Below are 21,197 nucleotides of genomic sequence, written 5' to 3' on the forward strand. Positions count from 1 at the left end.
GATAAACTGTGGCCCAGTCACTGAAGCAAAATAATGTCAAAAGTATTTGGACTCTATCCTATCGCGAAATGAATCCGCGAATTTTACAGATCTCTAACTCATCGGTGATGAAATGATGTGACATTGATGATATCGCCATCAGCTATGAGGAGAATCTATCTGCGGTGTGGCCTGAAATGCTTGGGATAGTGATTGTATCTGTGGTCACCCATTGTCTTCCGAAGTACTAACCAAAATATACAGCAAAGTATTATGTTTGTGATCTCCACCAGGACTGCTAGGACCGACCCAGCCGTGTAACCGAACCCTGATTCTTTGGCTTTTGAAGTCGGATGCTGAGCGCTAAAGTCTGCGAACAGGGGTGGCCAAGAATCTCGCGTGGCGCGAACTGGCTCCTGCGAGGCGCCGACTCAGACCTCACCGAGCCAACTCGATCGCAGTTCAAAGTTTGACACTTTGGAAAAACAGAGCTTTGAAAACCATGTTGCAAACGTGTGTTCGTGGGCTAACATTACAGCTTTACGAAGATTTATGGAGATATATTTGTAATTAACGTGTAAAACATTATATATATTGGCGCCAAATAATGTAATGTACAACCCAAATGGTTGCTACGGAATGCCGTATTCAAAAGAACGATTAAAAATAACAAATAAAGATTTCACCGAGTATAACGTTAACTTAAAACTTTCCAAAATGATTTTTTTTTCCTTTTTATTATTGATAATTCTATCTATATATATTTTTATATAATACATAACTGTGTATTTTTTCCATACAGGTATAGTTCAGACAAGATCTGCTAAAATATTTAGATGGTAAGGCAATAAAAAACATGCTTAGCAGTCGTTGCACAAGCTGAATTTTAAAAATGTTTTACAGAGGACTCTTACTCTCCAACGTTACCTACTCTGTGCAAAAAAAAAAAAAAATCCTATATATTTCTTCCAAGATATTTTTTCCCCCGGCTTTATTTCAGTTACCTCCCGACTCGTGCCCGCCAAATTATCTGCGACAAAGCTGATTAATCAGATGAATGGTTTGGCCTCGTAAAATTCCCGGCGAAGCCACCGTGATTAATACCCAGCCCCTGGAGTTGCACTCGCGCTCTTAATCACTGCCGACGCAGACGAATAGCGCGATTATGTCTCGCTGGCTGCTGCGAGCCGGCGAAATAATGAGTTCGAGCCCCTGTCCACCCCCTACCCCCCCTCCCCTCTTCCTTACTCTTCCTTCCGCCATCTTGAGGGAAGGAAGAAAAAAAAATTGCGTGCAGATTCGTCAGGTCGGAGGATATGACGTCAAGCTGAGGTGAAGCGCTGTGGACGTAGTTGATACGAAAATGTCATATTCGGTAGATTTTCTTCGAAATTATGGGTGTAGGCGAATGATTCACGGTACCAGAAAGCCCCTTACATATTGCAGATATTAAAAAAAATGTTAAGAGTTTATCATGCATATGTTTTTCTAATACATGTGTTCCTTCCAAACAGTGCTGCGTAACACCCGTTCAAATGGAAAAATACTATTAACATAATAATAACAATGTGAAATGCAGCGAATTTTAATTGATTAGCTAATTGTTAATACTTTTTTGCAGGTAAATTATAAAATTAAATACTTTGTCAAGAAATGTGATATTACTAAGCACTAAACAGTCTTAGAGAGATTTGTGAAAAGGAGGAGGGCAGTAAGTTTCATTAAAAAACAGCTACAAAGAGAAAAGTTGTATTTGATAGGTCAGGCTCGAATGAATTAACCTAGTTCGTACATACCATGTCTATGAATTCATCGCATGCATGTTCATTATAAAAACCAAAATGATTATTGGCATTTGAACCCTGATGGCTCTTAATGGGAGTCTAATGTCCAACTCACCTCGTTCTGTTCTACACTGTAAAAATGTTATTTTTTTTTATATTTACAAGGAAAACCCTGTGATACATAGTTGCCAACGATATCACTTGTAACACCACAAGGCATAGCTCTGTAACTTTTGTAATTTTCCAAAGCTCTGCCTTGCAGTTTTACAACTGAGGTCCCAAGGACTTTTCTTGTAAAAGTACAAAATAGTTTTACAGTGATTGGTGTTAGCGCAGTAGGTAAGTGAATTATTTTCATATTGTATTAAAGGAATGTTAATTCAACAAAATGGAGATCCTGATGTTATCAGCATTTTTTTTACCGTATTTCATTGAAGCAGTTTTTCTGCTGTTAACAGTTTACCGACAATGTAGCATTCCACACTTCATTAGCAGTGTGAGGTCACTACCGGAGTTTTCGCATGTGTTTGCACACAGTTTATACTTTTCCCGTATTTAATTTTTAAGATACACGTCCGTTTGATAGAAAAATCCGTCATCGCTACGCAAGGTTGAATTTCAGCATTTTGTTTGCATCCAGAGGAGTTGATGTTTCTGTCGGCACACGTTATCAGTGTTAAACACGTGACTAAAGCTCCAATTTGCACGATACGACCGCAGCTGGTGTGGTGTGCCCCTGGTATATATTTCGAAATGAACAGTCATTGCCATCTCTCGCTGTTTGAAAAGGAACCCAGGACACTGGGATTAATTACATGGCCAGAATTCGTTTAAAATATAAATCGCTTGGCTTGAAAACACACACCTCTTGCATAATTAATCCACTCTAATGAACTTGTTAATCCGGAAACATGAACCAATTAATGCGGGTGGCCCACGGTAATTTGCGAGCGTGTTTAATTATTGCAAACCCAAGCCTGCGCCCAACAGAAATTCGCCAAATTGTGTTATCGCGGATGCCGACAGGGCGTTTAATATTTACGCCCTCTTTCAGCGTTGGACGTGAAATTAGTCATTTGTTTCGTTGCCTTTGTGAAACAGAAAATACCGTGGGCTCGCCAACTCACTTTCGCTTGCCATCAGATCCCTAATAATTCATTTCTAAGTGTAAACTGAAATAATCAATAACACACACTCAATTTAAATTTCTATCTACAAAAAACAGTGTCAAATTATGTTTTAAAATTTAATTCATAACATGCCTACATGAAAACACGATATCAGATTAATATTTATGATGATGATGATGATGTCACAAATGATCTATTTACTAAGGATATTCATTAGCAGGCCTTAAAGAAAAAAAACATATGACACTAAAATGCAAATAAAATAATCTAATACTAATTTCTCCAGGTGTCGCTTCTTTAAGCACAATAAGAATTTAACTTCATCTTTGTACAAACCTGCAACTTAAGAAGGAGATTTATCGCAGAAATGATGATGTTATACTTTTTATGTAACGTTAATGGCGCCGTCTGCCCGGGCACAAATACGAAGTGCAGAGCTTCAGGAAAAACAACGCGATTTCGAAACTACTAGAGATAATCGATTGGAGTCTGTTTACGAAAAGCATGTAAGAATTCTCTGAGGGTCTAAATGTACTTTTGATTTGGGATTAAGTTTTTAAACTGTATTTTTATAACAGTTATAAAAGCCAAAAGGCGTGTTTTCAGAGTAATTTATAGGTATAAAACAACCGGTATAGATTCTTGAGGGCGCTTAAGGGACTTGCATTACACCTTTATCTTCATTTCTCCTTCATATAATATGGTTACCGCTAAGATCTCTCAGTTTCAGTATGCACGCTAAGACTGCGCGCCAGTTCAGAGCCTTGCGCTTAGAGGCGATACCGCGCTAGAAGCACCAGCGAGCATCGCTCGTATCACCCCGCCTCACTAACACACATACTTCCCGACTAGACGGCCCCTTAAATCACGAATTTGGCACAGTTTATATCCCTTAGTCATTTAGTGTTGGAAGACCGTGAAGAAATGGTTGTACAAAATAAATTTTATTTCTTTGGAATTTATAACAAAAGTATGTCCCGGCTATTTTAGAGTATTTTAAGTTATGATAATAAATTTTCCATTTTAAAATTTAAGGATTAAAAATCGGTTCCTTGACCTTTTAATGGCGGAACGTATCTGTTATGTTGTGACAGTTTCGGTACGTAAGTTAGTTTCTGCCTTACGTGGCCAATAGTGAGATGTGCAGAAAAATGGCTGAAACAACGTGATTTCGGAGAGTATCTAACCATTAGGCGTGGCCTGAACCAAGAAGCCACAGCATGTCTTCAGAATTGCCTGCATGCGTAGAGATGGCTATGTGTCGTTGAAACGGCCCTGTGTCATTGTCTGGAAAATACTGTAACTTATGTTCATCTTCACGTTTCAAAGAAACATAGTTTATTTGACGTTGCCATTATCCGGCGAATCATGGACGTTTCACAATGCAAACAGCTGTCCGTATTGCTCCAGTGATGATGCTAATGGAAAGAGATATAATTTTTAATATGCCATCTTGGTTTGAATGGTTTTAAGAGCATAGAAATTTGCTACCGTTTAAGTTGAAAAAAAGAAAGAATTGTTTTTGTAAAATTCCACGTACAGTATGAGGCTTTTAAAGATGCCACGTCATTGGCTGTGGTACAAATCGAATTTGGCCACATAGTTCTCCAGATTCGTCACCCTGTGATTTATTCATGCGAGGAGCTCAAAAGGAACAGGTGTATAGAAACCACCACCACCACACACTCGAATAACTCCAGAACTGAACCAGTCACACAAATCACTCATTATTTTCACACGTGGTAATGCCCGAAGATAACAGTGACTGACAGCTGCAGAAACTTCCCCACCCTGGCGTTTAGTACACACGACGTTAGGTTATTTAAAATATTTTTATCTGTGATCTCTGTGAAATTTTCAATGATAATTATCTAACGGTAATTTATTATGTTAATTTTTATGATAAATTTAAAAAAATGTTTTGTTATGAAAACTGTCGGATCCAATCCTTCCCGCCCAAGACGCTATAAGTAGGAACCGGAAAAATTCGCGGATTCAATGACCTCTAGGATAAACTCCATTATCCCCTGCATTTCTCAAGTAAACACGCATTTTCATTGGGTACTAAATTGTGAGGCGTCTTCGACGCTTCTTTGGTCGATAGTCTCTCATTGGCCCAGAGAGCTCCAGTTAAACTGCGAGCCAATAGCAGAACCAGCAGAATTGTACACATGTTTGAATTTCAACCTATCACGAAATTAATCCGCGAATTTTTCTGGTCTCTAGCTGTAAGGAAGTGCTGAGAGGACGGGAGACTTGTTCGCTGACGTCACGCGCGCGCGTGCTCTCTCTGTGTGCGCAGGGAGCAGGGAGCTGCCGCACAGACACGCCGAGTGGCAGCAGCTGTGGTACTCCAACTTCGAGGAGTTCCAGCGCCTGACGGAGCCCAGCTTCGACAACAACACCATCAGCAACATCACGGTGCAGCTGGGCGGCACGGCCTTCCTGCACTGCCGCGTGCGCAACCTGGGCGAGAGGACGGTGAGTTTTGAGGAGTGAGGGGGGAGGGTGTGTTTGGGAGGGGCTCCCTCTCTCCTGGAGGAAGGTGTGCTTCGCCGCGGCAGGTCGCCGGCAACGGCGGCTTCAGGATGACTTTTCGGGAGGGGCTATCGCTAAGGACCGGAAAATTTCTCCGATTCAATGACCTCTAGGATAGCCTCCATTATCCTCTGCATTTCTCAAGTAAACACGCGTGTTCATTGGGTAATAAATAGTGAGGCGTCCCCACTGGGTAGCTTGTGATTCGACGCTTCTTTTAGTCGACAGTCTCTCATTGGCCCAGAGAGCTCCAGTTAAACTGCGAGCCAATAGAGCAGAACCAGCAGAATTGTACACATGTTTGAATTTCAGCCTATCACGAAATGAATCCGCGAATTTTTCCGGTCTCTAGCTATCGCACAAAGAAAGGTCGTAGTTGCAAAAAAAAAATGAAATTGGTCAGATATTGGCCTTGGAATATTATTTACAAATTACAGGTTTCAAATACAGAACCTTAGTAGCTCCCCATGCAACTTTTGATGAGATAAAAGTTTAACATATGAAATTAAGTATTTAAGTAAAACATAAATATACACTAATCAATAAAATTTGGTCTCGGGAGAGGCTATCTGCCCCACCGCCCCCCTTCTGGAGCCGCGCTTGGTCGCCGGAACCACTTAGCGGCCCCCCAGTCGTCTTCTAACCACGACTTCCTCTCGGGAAGACTCCTGAAGTAACCTTCTCTGGGTTGGAGTTACTCAGTCGACCCACCCAGTCGCCGAACCACCGGTATCGAACGAATATATTAGCGCTTAAGGGCTCCGCCTACCCGGGCACACACACGGTGCGCAGAGCTTCAGGAAAAACAACGCGATTTCATAACTACTCAAGATATCCGAGTGGGGTTTGCTTACGAAAAGCATTTAAGAGTTCGCTGAGGGCCGAAAAGTACTTTTTATTTCGGATTAAGTTTTTAAACTGTATTTTTAGAATAAATAAAATGTCTAAAACGCATGTTTTCAGAGTAATGTTTAGGCGTAAAACAACCAGTAGGGGCCTACAGATATTTGAAATAGCTTAAGGGACTTGCATTACACCTTTATCTTCATTTCTCATCCATATAATGTTACGGTCACCGCTCAAATTTCACAGTTATCCTGTGACTACGAGAAGACTGCACGCCAGTTCAGAGCCTTGCGCTTAGAGGCTATAGCGTGCTAGAAATACCAACGAGCGTCGCGCTTATCATCCCGCCCCACTAACACAAATACACCCTTGACGAGACGGGCCCCTTACCGTCTAGACAGCTTCGGTTTCATTAGAGACGATAAAGTATGATGATATAAGAATAAATAACCACCTATTAACTAGGGCTTTGCGAGATCTTTTTTCCATAAACTTTTATGCAATATATTATTCTTAAGAAATAAAAAAAAATGTGTGCGTCGTGTCACGCGCGACAGAAGTGAAACTTTTGGCTTATTATAAAAAGATGGAGATACATTATTAGTAGAGCCACGGAATTTTCGCGCATTCATTTAGTCGCAAGCTAGAATGCAAACCTCCACACTCTCGCACTGTGTTCATGATTGGACCGCAGTTATCTGGACACGCCCCTCTACGACCGTGAGCCAAAGATGTTCAGCTAGGAGAGAAGTAAGCGAATCAGGTAGTGCCAAATAACAAGGATAAAAATGTTCTCGCTAAGAAATCAACCAATGGGAAAGTAAACATGGGTCGAGCACACCTATAACTTGAATTCTATCCTGAGGCCAGAGGAATCCGCGAAATTTCCGGGACTCTAATTATGAGAGATAAAAATTGAGAATAGTAAGGATGCGGGTATAATTTCAAATGAAAAGAAAAAAAAACCAGACGAGTTGTCTAAATCAAGCAGCGTTACAAAAATTCCGTTGCATCACTGCTGCGTCAATTCTACCTTCCCCCCCCCCCCATTGCCGTCACCCCTTCCGGCCGTTACAACTGGCATATAGCATGCTACACTGCGTATTCATCCCACCTCCTTTGCCGTCTTCTCATTCGACTGCTAGTGCATGCGTTGGAGTGGCGTCCGTCGCCACTGCCGCACTCTCCTCCTCTCCCAGTTCCCCCCTCCACGTACCTAACTTTTCCCCTCGTGTGATCGGAATTTTCGTAACGCTCGAATATTGTAGCCCACTCAGTAAAGAAATTTCATTTCAAAAATAAAACATAGTGCGATGCTTCGGCTGGAATCGATATCACAAATAAAAGTAATTCGCAGGTATAGAATCAGTATGTTACAAACATGATTTTGCAATGATGTGTGCAATTACAAGTATTACAAAATCGTGATATTAAATATGTACATTTTTAACATAAAGCAATGCAATTTAGTGCAAATCGCTAATTCGATATTAGGTTATAAATGTTTTTAAACATAGGTATACCCCTTGGATTGATCTGTCAAAAAAATCGCTTGGCCCTATCAACCCCTACACCACTAAACGAGCATTTCCATGCCGTCATAATTATCATATACATACATTTCTTCCCCTAAATAAAGCAAGACAACAACTCTACAAATTTATTGTGAAAACTAATTAATTTTTTTCGCATAAGATTACAATGATATTCCATTAGATGTCATATTTTAATTATGTTTTTATTTATGTAAACTCTTTACTGTTTCTTAGTAATTGAGAAGGATTTTTTACATAATATTTTGTATTTTATTACATTTTGAGGGTGGAAACGTTGTAAATCTTTACACCAGTTTTCTTATCGCCCTTTATTAAAAAAACTATTTAAAAAGCTTTAATTTTAATCCTATTTAAGAACTTTGGCTGCCAAAGGTAATCGAAGTAATGATAAATTAAATACGTATAATTCCTTTTGATATGTGCAAGCCTTTAGTTCGGATGGATATTTTCAAAGTTATAATACTATTTATACTCGTAGTTTTCCATTTGAGTTTATTGCCCTTACTGATTATGACATTTCAGAACGATTTCGTTCAGTAAAACCTTTTAATTAATTTTTATGTGACCGACGAAAACTGTCAAGTGGAATGAAATGAGGATTCGTGGAAAATACCCCTCCTGCAGGGCATTTACGTAAGTTAATTACTAGTCCGTGGGCTATTTTTCCTTCCTAATGTGCATCACGGTTATTTTTTTTTTTTTTTTTTCGTGACTGTCGAAAGTTTTATTTCGCGAATTTTATCCCCCCATTCCTTTGATTTATCCCCCCGCGCCACACTTGTTCTCCCCTCAGACTGCACACCCGCGAGGGCTAGGTACCTTGTTTAGACGTCTCTCCCTTCGCACGCGGCGAGTCCTGGCGAAATGCAATTAGCGGGGACTGAACACTCCCGCCACTCAGCTGACATACCGTCGCGACGCAAAAAGAGGAAACCAAAATATTTCCGACGGAATCCAAGAGAAATATTTCGGTTAAACACGTGGCCAGGTTTTCCATTTGGCTCACAGAATTCCCTGCAGCTCTCACTACCGTGTTCCTCTTCAAACATACATTAAAAATAAATAAATAAATAAATAAATAAATGTTCGTGAAGCCCACGCGCGACAGAATAAAAAATTTATTTATTATTGTATTATTAAGTATAGGAAACGTAATTTTCTTTGGCTGAGGTTGCAAGATCAATAAATAAATATATATATATATATATATATATATATATATATATATATATATATATATATGTGCAGGAATGCGAACGCTAAATTATGCTGTTGTGCAAGTATGCGCATGGATAGTATTTATATAATTGGTTATCAAAAGTTACTAAGAATTTTTAAATTACATATAATAGGTTTATTTAATGTTAAGTTTTTCGTATTGACTCGGCGATGCTATTTGAACATTTTCAGCTCACTGAATGTAATTTTTTTTAAAGGCATTTTTGATATTTTACTTAAAATATATGTTGGGGAAAAAAATTAACCTCTTTTTAGTGAAGCCCAATCCGGTTCCCTCGTATTTGTTAAGTTTTGCATTTTATATCGGTTTTATTAAATTCGAATTTTTGGGGGATATATGATTTAAATATTTGGAGAAATTTTAAAATTTTTATATTTTGTGTTTAAAGTTTGTGAAACTCTCAGCCGGGTGTTAAATCATCAACATCATCATCTTCCAGTAACCCGCCAGTCGGGGAGAGCCTGATGTTGTTAGAGTGATCATTTCCATAATTTTGAGTGTCTTCGAATAAATTTTGGCTAAACGCAAAGTATCTTGAAAGTATGCATTCCGCATAGTCAAAATATTTTTTTTCTGAGTTAAAACGTTGCAAATACGTTGAGAACTTTATTTAAAAGACACATTTCATATATCCTTAAGAAAAAAATATAGCAAATTAAGATTTTGTGTTTGATTTCATATAATCTCACATTCAGTCCCCCTCTTTAAAACTTTTTTTTTGCATTATCTAATGACTTATTATGATGATGTTAATATTGAAATTATATAAAAAATTAGTTAGTTGTACAGATTACCTACAATGAACACAATTATTTAAATAATTAATTTGCAAGTTTTTGTGTGATTAATCTTGCAGTTGATCACATACGTCCTGCATAAAAACATAGTTTGGTTTCCTTACTTTTAATCCTTTTACACTTTATGTCGCCGTGCAATGCTGCGTCAAACATCCGAGAAATATTTAGCTTTTATGTTACTTACGTTACTCACGATAACAAATGACTCGTCTTGAAGTATTGCAAACAACTTTTAATCTCGACACCTATCACAAAGGTTTTCATTAATCTGGAATAGTCATAGGTCTTTCTCAGGCCGCGCTGAAGTTGTAATCAGTTTGTTTGACATGGTCGTTAGACCAAGACCTAATGTTGCTTTTACAGTAATGTGAATTTTTAAAAAAATGAGCCAGAAACTCATGACTGTGGCTTCGATTACAATATGGCCTCGGAAAGCGGCTACCATAAAAGAGTAGGTACATATGTTATGGATAGGGACCGGAAAAATTCGCGGATTCAATGACCTCTAGGATAGCCTCCATTATCCTCTGCATTTCTCAAGTAAACACGCGTGTTCATTGGGTACTAAATTGTGAGGCGTCTCCACTGGGTAGCTTGTGATTCGACGCTTCTTTGGTCGATAAGTATCTCATTGGCCCAGAGAGCTCCAGTTAAACAGCGAGCCAATATCAGAACCAGCAGAATTGTACACATGTTTTAATTTCAGCCTATCACGAAATGGATCCGCGAAATTTTCCGGTGTCTAGTTATGGAAATAAGTTTAGTTCTTTATAGCTACAAAAGTAATCGAAAAAGTTAACTAACTAAATTCATCATTTTTAAGCGACCTCGAAACACCAGTTGGCAGGAGTTAGGTTGTGAAAAGCGCCTCGCTCCTGATCCAACTCGAAACGCGGGGCTTCAGCTGGATGCGGATGGCTTCAGCTGGATGCGGATGGCTTCAGCTGCGAGCGCCAGTTCTCCGCCAGCTCATAAAGGCAGATCCTTCGAAGCGTTGTTATTCTGCACGCTAGCTCGTTCCAGCAAGCGGAATGACTCCAATTCTCACCCCCCCCCCCCCCTCAAATCCTCCCTCACCCCCACGGGCAAATTATTTTTTTTTTCACCCGCACGGAGTTTAATCCCAAGTTCACGTAATTACAAAATCTCATTACCTGCGCGGAGGATACCAGCGCCCGGGCGAACTAAATGAAACCTATTAATTACCTTGGCGCGGGCTTCCATTCCGTGTAAATAACACAGTAGTGAAGTCTAGCTTATTGCGCTGTGCGTCACCGCGACTGAATCTCTTTCACACTCTTCCTTATGAATAAAATAAAATAATAATGTAGTACGAACAATTGGACCGTATGAATTACTGTACATCCTATTATTTTTTAAATATACCTACTCTTGTTTTTTTTTTGTGTTTTTTTTAACAAGAGTTATATTTGATTCTGAGTCTTAATTTGTAAAATTATTTTCTCGTGGTTGATCCACAATTTTTGACTAAGTGACACTGTTTTAATGTGTAAAATAATTCTTGATTAGCAATTTTTTTATTTACTTATTTGTTTACGCTATTATTCTGTATCATTTATTCAATGAACATTAGTATCAAAATAATTTTTCTGCGGCTTCGTGGTGACAATTATCATTTGGCAGGATGGATTAGTGCAGTGCAACGATATAAGCTCATTCTGATGGTCTGGTGCAAATGAGTGCTATTAACAAGCGTTTCGCAATTTTGTCTGCAGTTTTATTCTTTGAAAAAAAATATCGATTCTTACTTTAATTTTTGCTCATTATCAAGTGAAGCTTAGAAGATCAGATTGTTGTACATAGGTCTGTGCTAAATATAAGTTTAATTGCTTCAGCAGGTGGTAATTTTATAATCTTGTGTTACACTTTAAATAAGAAACTTAAAAAATAGTGTAACTCAGTTAAATTCATCTGAATTGCAATTGTTGTCAAATTCTTTAAATTATTCATGCAATGGATATTTTGATTGAATATAATTTCTTGAACATACGCCATAGCAGTTTTGTTCTGTTTGTCATAGGAAAAATTCATAAATGCAAAATAAGAAATAAAAATGAAAACATTTCGTCGAATTCTTGTGCTGTCTGTTATTTAACATTTAAATTTTTTTCGTCTGTGCTGTTGTCGTTGTGTTGTCCGCAATACTGTTTAGGTCCATCGTTGGGTTCATCTGTTTGACATCAGCTGATTTAAGATTGTATTCTGTGGGTTTATTTATTAATTTTTTATTTGTTATTTTGCATTTATGTATCTTTCCGATGTCAAACAGTTGAAAACTGCAATGGCGTATGTCCAAGAAATTGTATTAAATAGTTGCAACAGTTCTATGTTTTGAGTGTATGATCTTCGGTCATTATGTATAATTTATAAACGTGTTTATTCGCGGTGATTGTAAACCATTGTGAAGTAAAACCTTCGCACCCCACTCGTTAACAGTTTGTTGCTAATATTTGTTATTGCTTGCCAGTTAGTTGCTCGACAAGAAACTCTCTTTATTTTTTATTTTTTATTTTTTCAAATGGTAGCCTCGATGATCTCGGGATTATTCTACAGAGCGACAGCCCATCTTAACTTCGAGATATCGCTCACGTCACTTTATGAAACCTCCCACTGGAAGTATGTAGTTTCAAGGGTTGAATCCGTGTTTACTTCAGCTGATTCTGACGACGGAAAGACACCGGCCAAAGGAGGGTAGTTGCAGCTCCGTGGATTTCCCTCGTCTCCGTGTCTCGTGCGAGCCTTCAGGCTGAGAGAATATCCCGCAGGTGATGAACCCCCCGCGGTATCGCCGCGAGTGGCGTAGGGAATGTCTGTCCAGCACGCCGCCGGGCCAGACGTGCTCCGCTGTTCACGGGCCGCGCGCAACGTGCAGGTAGGGACCGGAAAAATTCGCGGATTCATTGACCTTTAGGATAGCCTCCAGTATCCTCTGCATTTCTCAAGTAAAAACGCGTGTTCACTGGGTGCTAACTTGTGAGGCGTCTCCACTGGGTAGCTTGTGATTCGACGCTTCTTTGGTCGATAAGTCTCTCATTGGCCCAGAGAGCTCCAATTAAACTGCGAGCCAATAGCAGAACCAGCAGAATTGTACACATGTTTGAATTTCAGCCTATCACGAAATGAATCCGCGAATTTTTTTTCCTGTCTCTACGTGCAGGTCGACTCGTGAACAAGGCCCCGGGGCATCGTGGACAGGTTGCGTCTCGCCCGACTACCTGTCACCTCCGCTCGGCGTCCGGCCAGTATTAGCCCTGTCGGGAATCCAATACCGAATTCTTTATCCTCCCTCCCCCCCCCCCCCCTTTTCCTTTTCACCCGACCTTAGACGCATTCCTTCTATTTGAACCCTTCCCAACTCCTGTATTTTTTCCTCTCTCTCTCTCCTGATTTCCTTGCTCTTGTCCTCCACATATTTTCGCTCTGCTTCTCTCCTTTCGTTAGCTCCACCCTCTGGTTACACACCTGAGAGAAAATATATTTGGAGTGAACGGACGTCATGCCGGGAAAAAAAACAGGGAAATGACGTAAGTACAAGGAAAAACGTTGCATCCTTAAATATGAAACCCTTTTGGGGAAGTAGGTTATAGGGGAAGAGGGATAACTCAAAGGAACTTTGGTATTTGTGATAACCAATAAATCATCGTGTGTATGTAGCGAGGGAAGGGTCATTGGTTCGTTTCCAAAATCCCGTAATGATTCATTAATAAATTATTTACGTGTAGTGGCTTCAAACCGAAATATTTGTACATGTTCCAAGCTCTTATTCGCTAAGAATGTGATTTTAAATAACAGAATAGTGTTGTTTTGCACATGAAGGTGGCAATACCTTATGTATTCTTCATAGTTAGGAACTTTTATATTTCGCGTTGTTGTCTTGAATTAATCTTGTCATTGGAATTAAAGGATATTTGACACACTACATAGCCAACAAAAAAGCCTACAAACATCTGCCCTGACCACTTGCGACTCCACGAGACAGTGAAATGTAGCAGCAGCTAATGAACACACGACATAGACTTGTTTGTGCAGTTTGTGGAGTCTTAAATGGCACCAGGATATCTCGATTCTGCACGTCTCTACAAAAATTTGTCCATTTGAGAGTTCTTTTTTTCAAATATTACTCTAAAGACTGTAGATTTCTAATTTTCATATAATGCGGAGGATTGTTACCAGAGATAGAACTTTGATAGTACATGTACCTTTTCAGAGCATCTTAAAGGGAAATTTAAAAGACTATTTTCGAGCTACTGTTTATCAACTTAAAAGCTTTCTTCTCCTAATTTTACTACTCTGAGTTGAAGACACGTCACAACTTACAGCGAGGTAGTCACTAACTTCGGACCATCAGCGGCACCAGGGCGTAGAAAGGAAGTCCTGCAGTTTGGGACACTTCAGACGATTTGTTTTTCCTTAAAGTAAATAACATTTGCTTTAAGTATTAAACATTGGCGACCAAAATTTAAATTTCTCAGCAATTTTCTTTTCTGTTTCATGCAAAATCCACTATTTACTTTATGCAGTTGAATAATTATTTTGTGAATCAAGTAGGCTACATATTTCCTAGATGTTTTGTTTTTATGTCTTTGACATACGCCATTGATTTTTTTAATGTTTGGCATGCAAAAAATTCATAAATACAACATAAATAATAAAAATAAAAATATAAACCCACAGAGAACAAGCTTAAATTAGCTTATGTCAAACAGATGTACCCAGCGATGAACCTAAAAGGTTTTACGAAAACACGACGACAGCATACACAATCAAATTCAAACTTAAATATCGGACAGCACACGAATTCCGTGGAAATGACTGTGTTCGTCGGTGTATTATTTATTTTTTGATAAATTATTATTTGAATAATTATTTGATATTATTTTATAAATAATTAAAATTTATAAATTATAATAAATATTCGGCATATTTACTCTTTAAATAAATAAAATAATTAATGTTATACATGTGATGTATTAATATTGAAAACTGAGTTTAAATTTAAATTATTTAATTTTATTTTATTTATTCTTTACCAACCGTATTTATAATATCACTCTAGTTCTGTCCGTATTTTGTTTATATTAATTATTCGCATGCACAAAATTAAAACTAGGTTTATTTTATTACGCCAAGAAAGTATAACTTTTAACGCGCATACATACGTACATGCACCCATTTTTTTATACTTACTTTCATCTTGAATTAGTAAACGCTTACAAATTGTTTTTAATTAAATGAAAAGGTATGCAGTTACAACGCTTCTGCTTTTTAAAACGTTCGCTTCAAAAGCGTGTAAGAGTGCACGAGCGCCCTGCATTCCCTCTCCCCAGCCTCCGTGTCTCCTTGCTTCCTTGAGAAGGAATGCCTGGTGGTGTCCTTAAACGAGCTCCGTCTCAGACGTTTGGTTCGCGTCCAGGTTGCCAATTACATTCCTTCCCTGCGCTCCAAGAGGCGTAACGCTTCGTCTTCCACCTACAAAACAGAGGAGTTGCTTGCAACTGATCTGCTGCGATTCAACACCTTTCTTTCTTTTTTTTTGCATTCGTTAGTATTGCTTAGATTTCCCCGTGCACATAGAACACGTGCATTAACATTGCACGTGTAATACTGAACGGAAATTTCTGATGTGTGAATATCTTAGTATTTGGTGGGATTAATTTCAAGTAAATGGAACGGAAGTCGATGAGAGGAAATGTCGTACAGAGACGGTGGACCTATGTGTAGAAATATAAACCCTTATGTAGACAATTTCTTAAACATTAGGGTACATGCCATACGTATTGATGTGCCAAACGAAACTTTATAATAGTGCAAATTCCCTGGAATATATTTGGCAAAATGAAATAGTCATAGTAAAAAGTAATCCCAAGTTTTAAAATACGTTAGGAAAATGGCATTACACTGTTCATAACACTAGTCTTCTCTCTGAACTAAAATTGTCCCGATAACTTAGTGATATAAAGCGCTCTTTTTAACATGAAATGACGCCACTGCGATTTTTTTTCTAAAATTTTATATGCTTGCGGATCTTATAATTTTATAAATTATATTTGTAGATATGGTTTGAGTATCCTGTAATTTAAATTTATTAATAATAGGCCTAAATAGCCACTTAAAAAGTTACAATATCATGAGATTAGATAGGTTTTTAATTATTGAAACTTAATGAACAGAGTATTATTGGTAAAATTGTGTTTATAAATTTTTCAAGTGTATTTCTATAAACTAGGTTATGTTCCCGGGTGCATAATTTATTTCAACTATACAGTATTACATTAGTATTCAATAAATAACTAAAATTATAAATTTAAAAAAATCTTTCAGTATATTTATTTGTTTTATTTTTAATTAAAATTTATCTCGATTATTTTACTAAATTTAAAAATTAAATATTGAAATACTTAGTATTTATTTTAAAATTATAATTTTTCTTTGCATTTATACTTTACAAACCTTTTTTATAACATCACTCCATTCATTTCATTATTGTGTTTCTATTAATAATTTGCATGCGAAATTAAAGTTAGTTTTTTTTTTTTGACGTGACAACGTCTAATAAATCGATGAACGCCGGCTGCACGCACGAAAAAATGTCCCGTTATGCTGTGTCCCTTTGCGCTCATTGTACTCTTGCGCCGCATCTATCTCTCTTCCACTCGATTGGAACAACCATCTATTTAACTTTTTCGAGGCACATTAAACTTGAAACACTCCCGTTCGTTTCCTACTTTTCCTATCATCGTCCTATCCTTAACAGAATAACACAGATTGGAACAAGTTAAATAGCAAACATGTATAAAAGTTATAGTTAAAATAATCTCTTCGTTAAAGTAATAAACATATCAGAATTAATGAGTGCAAAAAAAATAAATCTATCAATTAAATTGTAAATTTCATTTAACTCCTTCTTTGTATCCATACAAAATAGTGATAATTCAATAAAAATGATTAAATTTTATTCATAAAAGTATGCAATCATTTCATCAATGTTTGTTATGACGTCACGTTAAACTATCGTCCGTAAACCGACTTTACAGACAACCAATTTTTTTTTAAATTTCTCCGAGGTTTCTAACTGGAGTAACGCGGTGGTTGCGCAGTCGCAGACAGGTGTGGACTGCTCAGTTCTGTGCCGCTAGGAGCACCGCGCAGGTTGGTCCCGGGAGACGGCCGCCACTTCCAGCCGATAGGTTTCCGGCTCCAGGCCGTTTCAAGCCCGCGATGCTGCTTCCGCTCTCCGTCGTGCGCTCTTTTTCCCCCCTTCGCGCCGTCCCACTTTTCTGCGCCGTTTCGATCTTTATCGCCCACATCAAGGGGCGTATCTGTCGCCTCTTGGATTAATGAAGGCTGTTTTCATGTTCTCCATTTCCCATCCCTCCCACCGACCCGGCTGTAATCCTCTATACGCCCGCAGCCCACTTTCACTCTCCATCCCCTCTTACCCCCCTCCATACATTTTCCAAACACTCACTGGCCAATCCCGCATCAGCTCTCCGGCTTTACCTCGGAGTGACGAGGCCGTCTGCCCGTGAACCGCAGTGACTATATCCCTTCCTTCAAAGAAAATTAAATTTCAGGTTCTTTTCTAGATTTAATTTTCCCACAGAAGTAACCAAAATTTTTATTGTTGCTGCCGCGTTGTATTTTGTCGAATCAGATTTGCAACAAATTTTTTTCGTGGGGAAACAAAAAGGAGCACGTGTTAGAAGTGAAACTTCTTTGGCAATTCAAACCTCTACTTGTTAGTAGGTATATCGTAAGGGGTAAAACGGCGAGGAGATAGAGAGAGAAAGATGTTAATTTTCTAAATAAACATTAACTAACAAAATTATTACTCACTTCAAAATAAATGCTCAGGACGTCAATAATTATTGATAAATCATAATGATATTTTTAAAAAAATAAGAAAAATTAATCAACGTTTAAATACACCATCATATAGAAAAAACTGTGCGTGTTACTTTTTTGACGTGATAACGTCTTATAAATCGGCTGCACGCACGAAAAAGCATGACGCATTGTCACGTTCTACCTGAACCGGCGTGCAAGAACCGGCCAACCACCGTGCGAGAAAATCTTCTATAATATCAAATAGGTTAAGGCGGGCTTTTTATAAGCAGCAATTTAAAAAAATTGATATGACGTTATCACGTAAAATTATCGTCCGTAAACCGACTTTACAGAACCCCCCCCCCCCTTTTTTTTAATTTTTATCTGTTAAGTTTCATCATTGAGTTATTCTGTTTGCTGTTGTGCACCGTAAATTTTCTTTGTATATGGAACAGAAATAATCATGTAAACTTACATGTTTGTTAATTTGTACATTTACATGAAAATAACTGTATCACTGTTACCATTTATGCTTTGTGTTGCCCTAGTACCTCCATTATTTAAAGTTATTTGCAAACAGTTGTTTGAATAGCTTTACAGTATTAGCTACGCATATTAAGCACGGTAAAACAAAAGAAAGCTAAAAGTTAGGCCTATATAAATAAAGTGAACTATTCTGTGGCTTTAAAGCCAAATAAATAAAATGTTCATACAATAATTTCATGGTTGTAAGCACAGGCATATTTTTACAAAACACACTCTTTTAATATCTAATATTTATTTCAAAATAACTTTACCATCGACAGTCTCGTCTATATTTCTATATAATTATAGTACAGCGGGACTGTAAGTTTGTTTAAAGGAAATAAACTAAAAATTGCCAGACTATTTATACAAATTATTATATTTCACTATTATGAAATTACACAATTCATGCTGAACGAACAGCATAAGAACACATAAATTTGTTCGTTACCTAGGTTAGATGTTACTGCACGTACTGCACGTGTTAATGACACACGAAACTACAGTAAACTCGTGGAGTCACATCATGTCAGTGTTAAGAAGACTGCAAGTATCCGCTCTACCACTCTGGTTCTGGGGTAGAGCGCCTGCCTTGTGACTTGTAGGACCCGGGTTCGCGCCCCGGCTCCTCCAAGGCGGATTGCTCAGATGAAATGGTGGCATTTTCTCTGATAGAAATACAATCCCTTGTAACAAGTCAGGCTACCAAAGAAACGGTGGGTGGAACAGAAAAAAACCTTCCAGGTGGCTTCCAAATGGGGAGCCCGTTTCTTTTCTTGGGCTCTCCATGCGGTGGCCATTCCGGGGGTTTCTCCGGGGGAACGGAGTTTTGCAAAAATATTATTTTTTAGTTTAAAGCGTTTTAGTTTTTTAGTAACTGTAGCATTATCATTCCACCATGTTATAAATAAAGCTCAAACGAACATATATTTTATCTTACTTTTGTACATAATATATTTGAAATAAGTGTGTATCAGTCAGTGAGTGGTTGTATAGGCCCTACCGATGTTGTGTGTTCAACCATTTATCGGTAGATATTTTCTTGAAGTATTATTGACAGTTTAATTTTAGTCACAATTGTTTTGTTATGTATTATTTTAGAAGTTTTCGATGAAATAATATTTATTACTCACTTCAAAATAATTGCTCAGGACGTCAATAATTATTGATCAATCTATATGATATTAAAAAAAATATATTAATAAACTTTTAAATACACCATCATACAGAAAAACTGTGTGTGTTACTTTTTGACGTAGTAACGTCTTATAAATCGATGAACGCCGGCTGCACGCGCGAGAGGGAGGGTTTGTTCCGAAAGGTCGGCGCGCTGACGGCGGGGGGGCCTACGTGTTGCAGATCTCGTGGGTGCGGCGCCGCGACTGGCACATCCTCACGTCGGGGCTGTCCACGTACACCAACGACGAGCGCTTCCAGGTGCTGCACTCGGAGGGCTCGGACGACTGGACGCTGCAGGTCAAGTACGTGCAGAAGAGGGACAACGGCACCTACGAGTGCCAGGTGAGTTGCCCTTCTTGCCCTTCAGCCGCCCTGCTTGTCTTCTGCCCGCGCTGCGCTTTCCTTTTGTTTCATATTGGAAAATACAGGGCCGGATTCACGGGAGGGCAACCGGGGCGAAAGCCCCGGGGCCTCCACAAACGGAGGGCCCCCACAATAGAGACTTCGGAAAAAAAACCTTTCAAATTCCGACAAGTAAACACTAGTAAACATCTTTTTTTTCGCTGTTTTACCTTTACCTACAGTACTTTGTACATACATGATTATATTATTGTTAAATATTAACAGAAATATTCATTAACACTAAAATTTAATTTCATAGTAATTCTTGTCTCCGATTATATTTATGTATATGTTTTTTTTAAATACTAAGAGAATCTACTTGATTTCATAATAAATTATTTATTGGAAAACTTGACTGAAAAAAAATTGTTCATTTTATTTGGAAAATAATTTGGAGCCAGGGGTGCTCCGCTCCTCTGTTGCCCCGAGGCCTCCAGACCTCTAAATCCGGCCCTGGAAAAATATAAAAGAAATGTTCATGTAATATCACAGACATTTGTAAACTGTATCAGTACAAAACGGTGTTCGCACGCGGTTAGAAATTACACTAAATTTCTGGACCTTTCAACCGAAGAATTAACCTCAAATAAACTGAGAGTTCTTTGAAACCTAATCTTAGAAACTACGCTTTATTTTATTTCTGAGTTTGTACGTTTCGTTCTAAAACAAACATAAACCAAAGTGGACAAAATAAGAGGGTATTTGAAAAGGTTCGTTAATATACCGAGGATATTCTTTTTGATTAATTTCCAAAGTAAGTGTATTACGTAAATTTACGAAATCCCTGGATGATTTGTGACCAGCGTTCTTCGTAAATTGAAGTTGAAACATTTTTTTAGCAGTTGCAGTAATTCTGGGTTCGGATTATTGCCCCGGCATTCATGCTTTTTGCTGTTCCAGTACCTCCAATAGTTAACGTTAATAACTTTCCAGTATTAACTACGCACTTTAATAAGCATAATCACTCAAAACATTGTCCAATTTTTAGAATTTTCTAATATTTTTTTTTTCATGATTTAAAAAATATTTTTATTTTGGATGAAACACCGATAAAAATATAAAATTATATGCAGATTTTCGTATGAAATACTCAGTATTATCTCGAAAAACGTATTTTATATATGCGAATATAACTATGGTCATGTGTTGTACAAAGTTACAATATCTTTATGTAGTATTACAAACTATTTATTGGCAAATAGTTTCCAAGGGAGCTGTCAAGCAAACTCGGACACATCCTGTGTGTTCCCTTGCCTGATACTGCCCGCGTACCAGCAGCAGTTTAACTCTTCTTTTTTTCTCTTTTTTTAAATCCCCGAAAGCGAAGGGGATGAAGAAGTGTTTTTTTTTATAAATAAATATATTTTTCCTCT

At 38.0% G+C, this 21,197-nt stretch overlaps 1 protein-coding gene across 1 annotated transcript in view; it reads left to right on the top strand.

Annotated features, from left to right (window-relative positions):
* Positions 1–21,197, top strand: part of LOC134533492 (peroxidasin-like) — a 521,250-nt gene that overhangs the window by 417,555 nt on the left and 82,498 nt on the right. The window contains exons 4-5 of the mRNA XM_063371017.1: positions 5,196–5,374; positions 19,603–19,764. Of these exons, the coding sequence (XP_063227087.1) occupies positions 5,196–5,374; positions 19,603–19,764 (341 nt within the window). The remainder of the gene's footprint in view (positions 1–5,195; positions 5,375–19,602; positions 19,765–21,197) is intronic.

The sequence above is a fragment of the Bacillus rossius genome, chromosome 6 (assembly GCF_032445375.1).
Source record: "Bacillus rossius redtenbacheri isolate Brsri chromosome 6, Brsri_v3, whole genome shotgun sequence".
Taxonomy (NCBI): Eukaryota; Metazoa; Arthropoda; class Insecta; order Phasmatodea; family Bacillidae; genus Bacillus; species Bacillus rossius.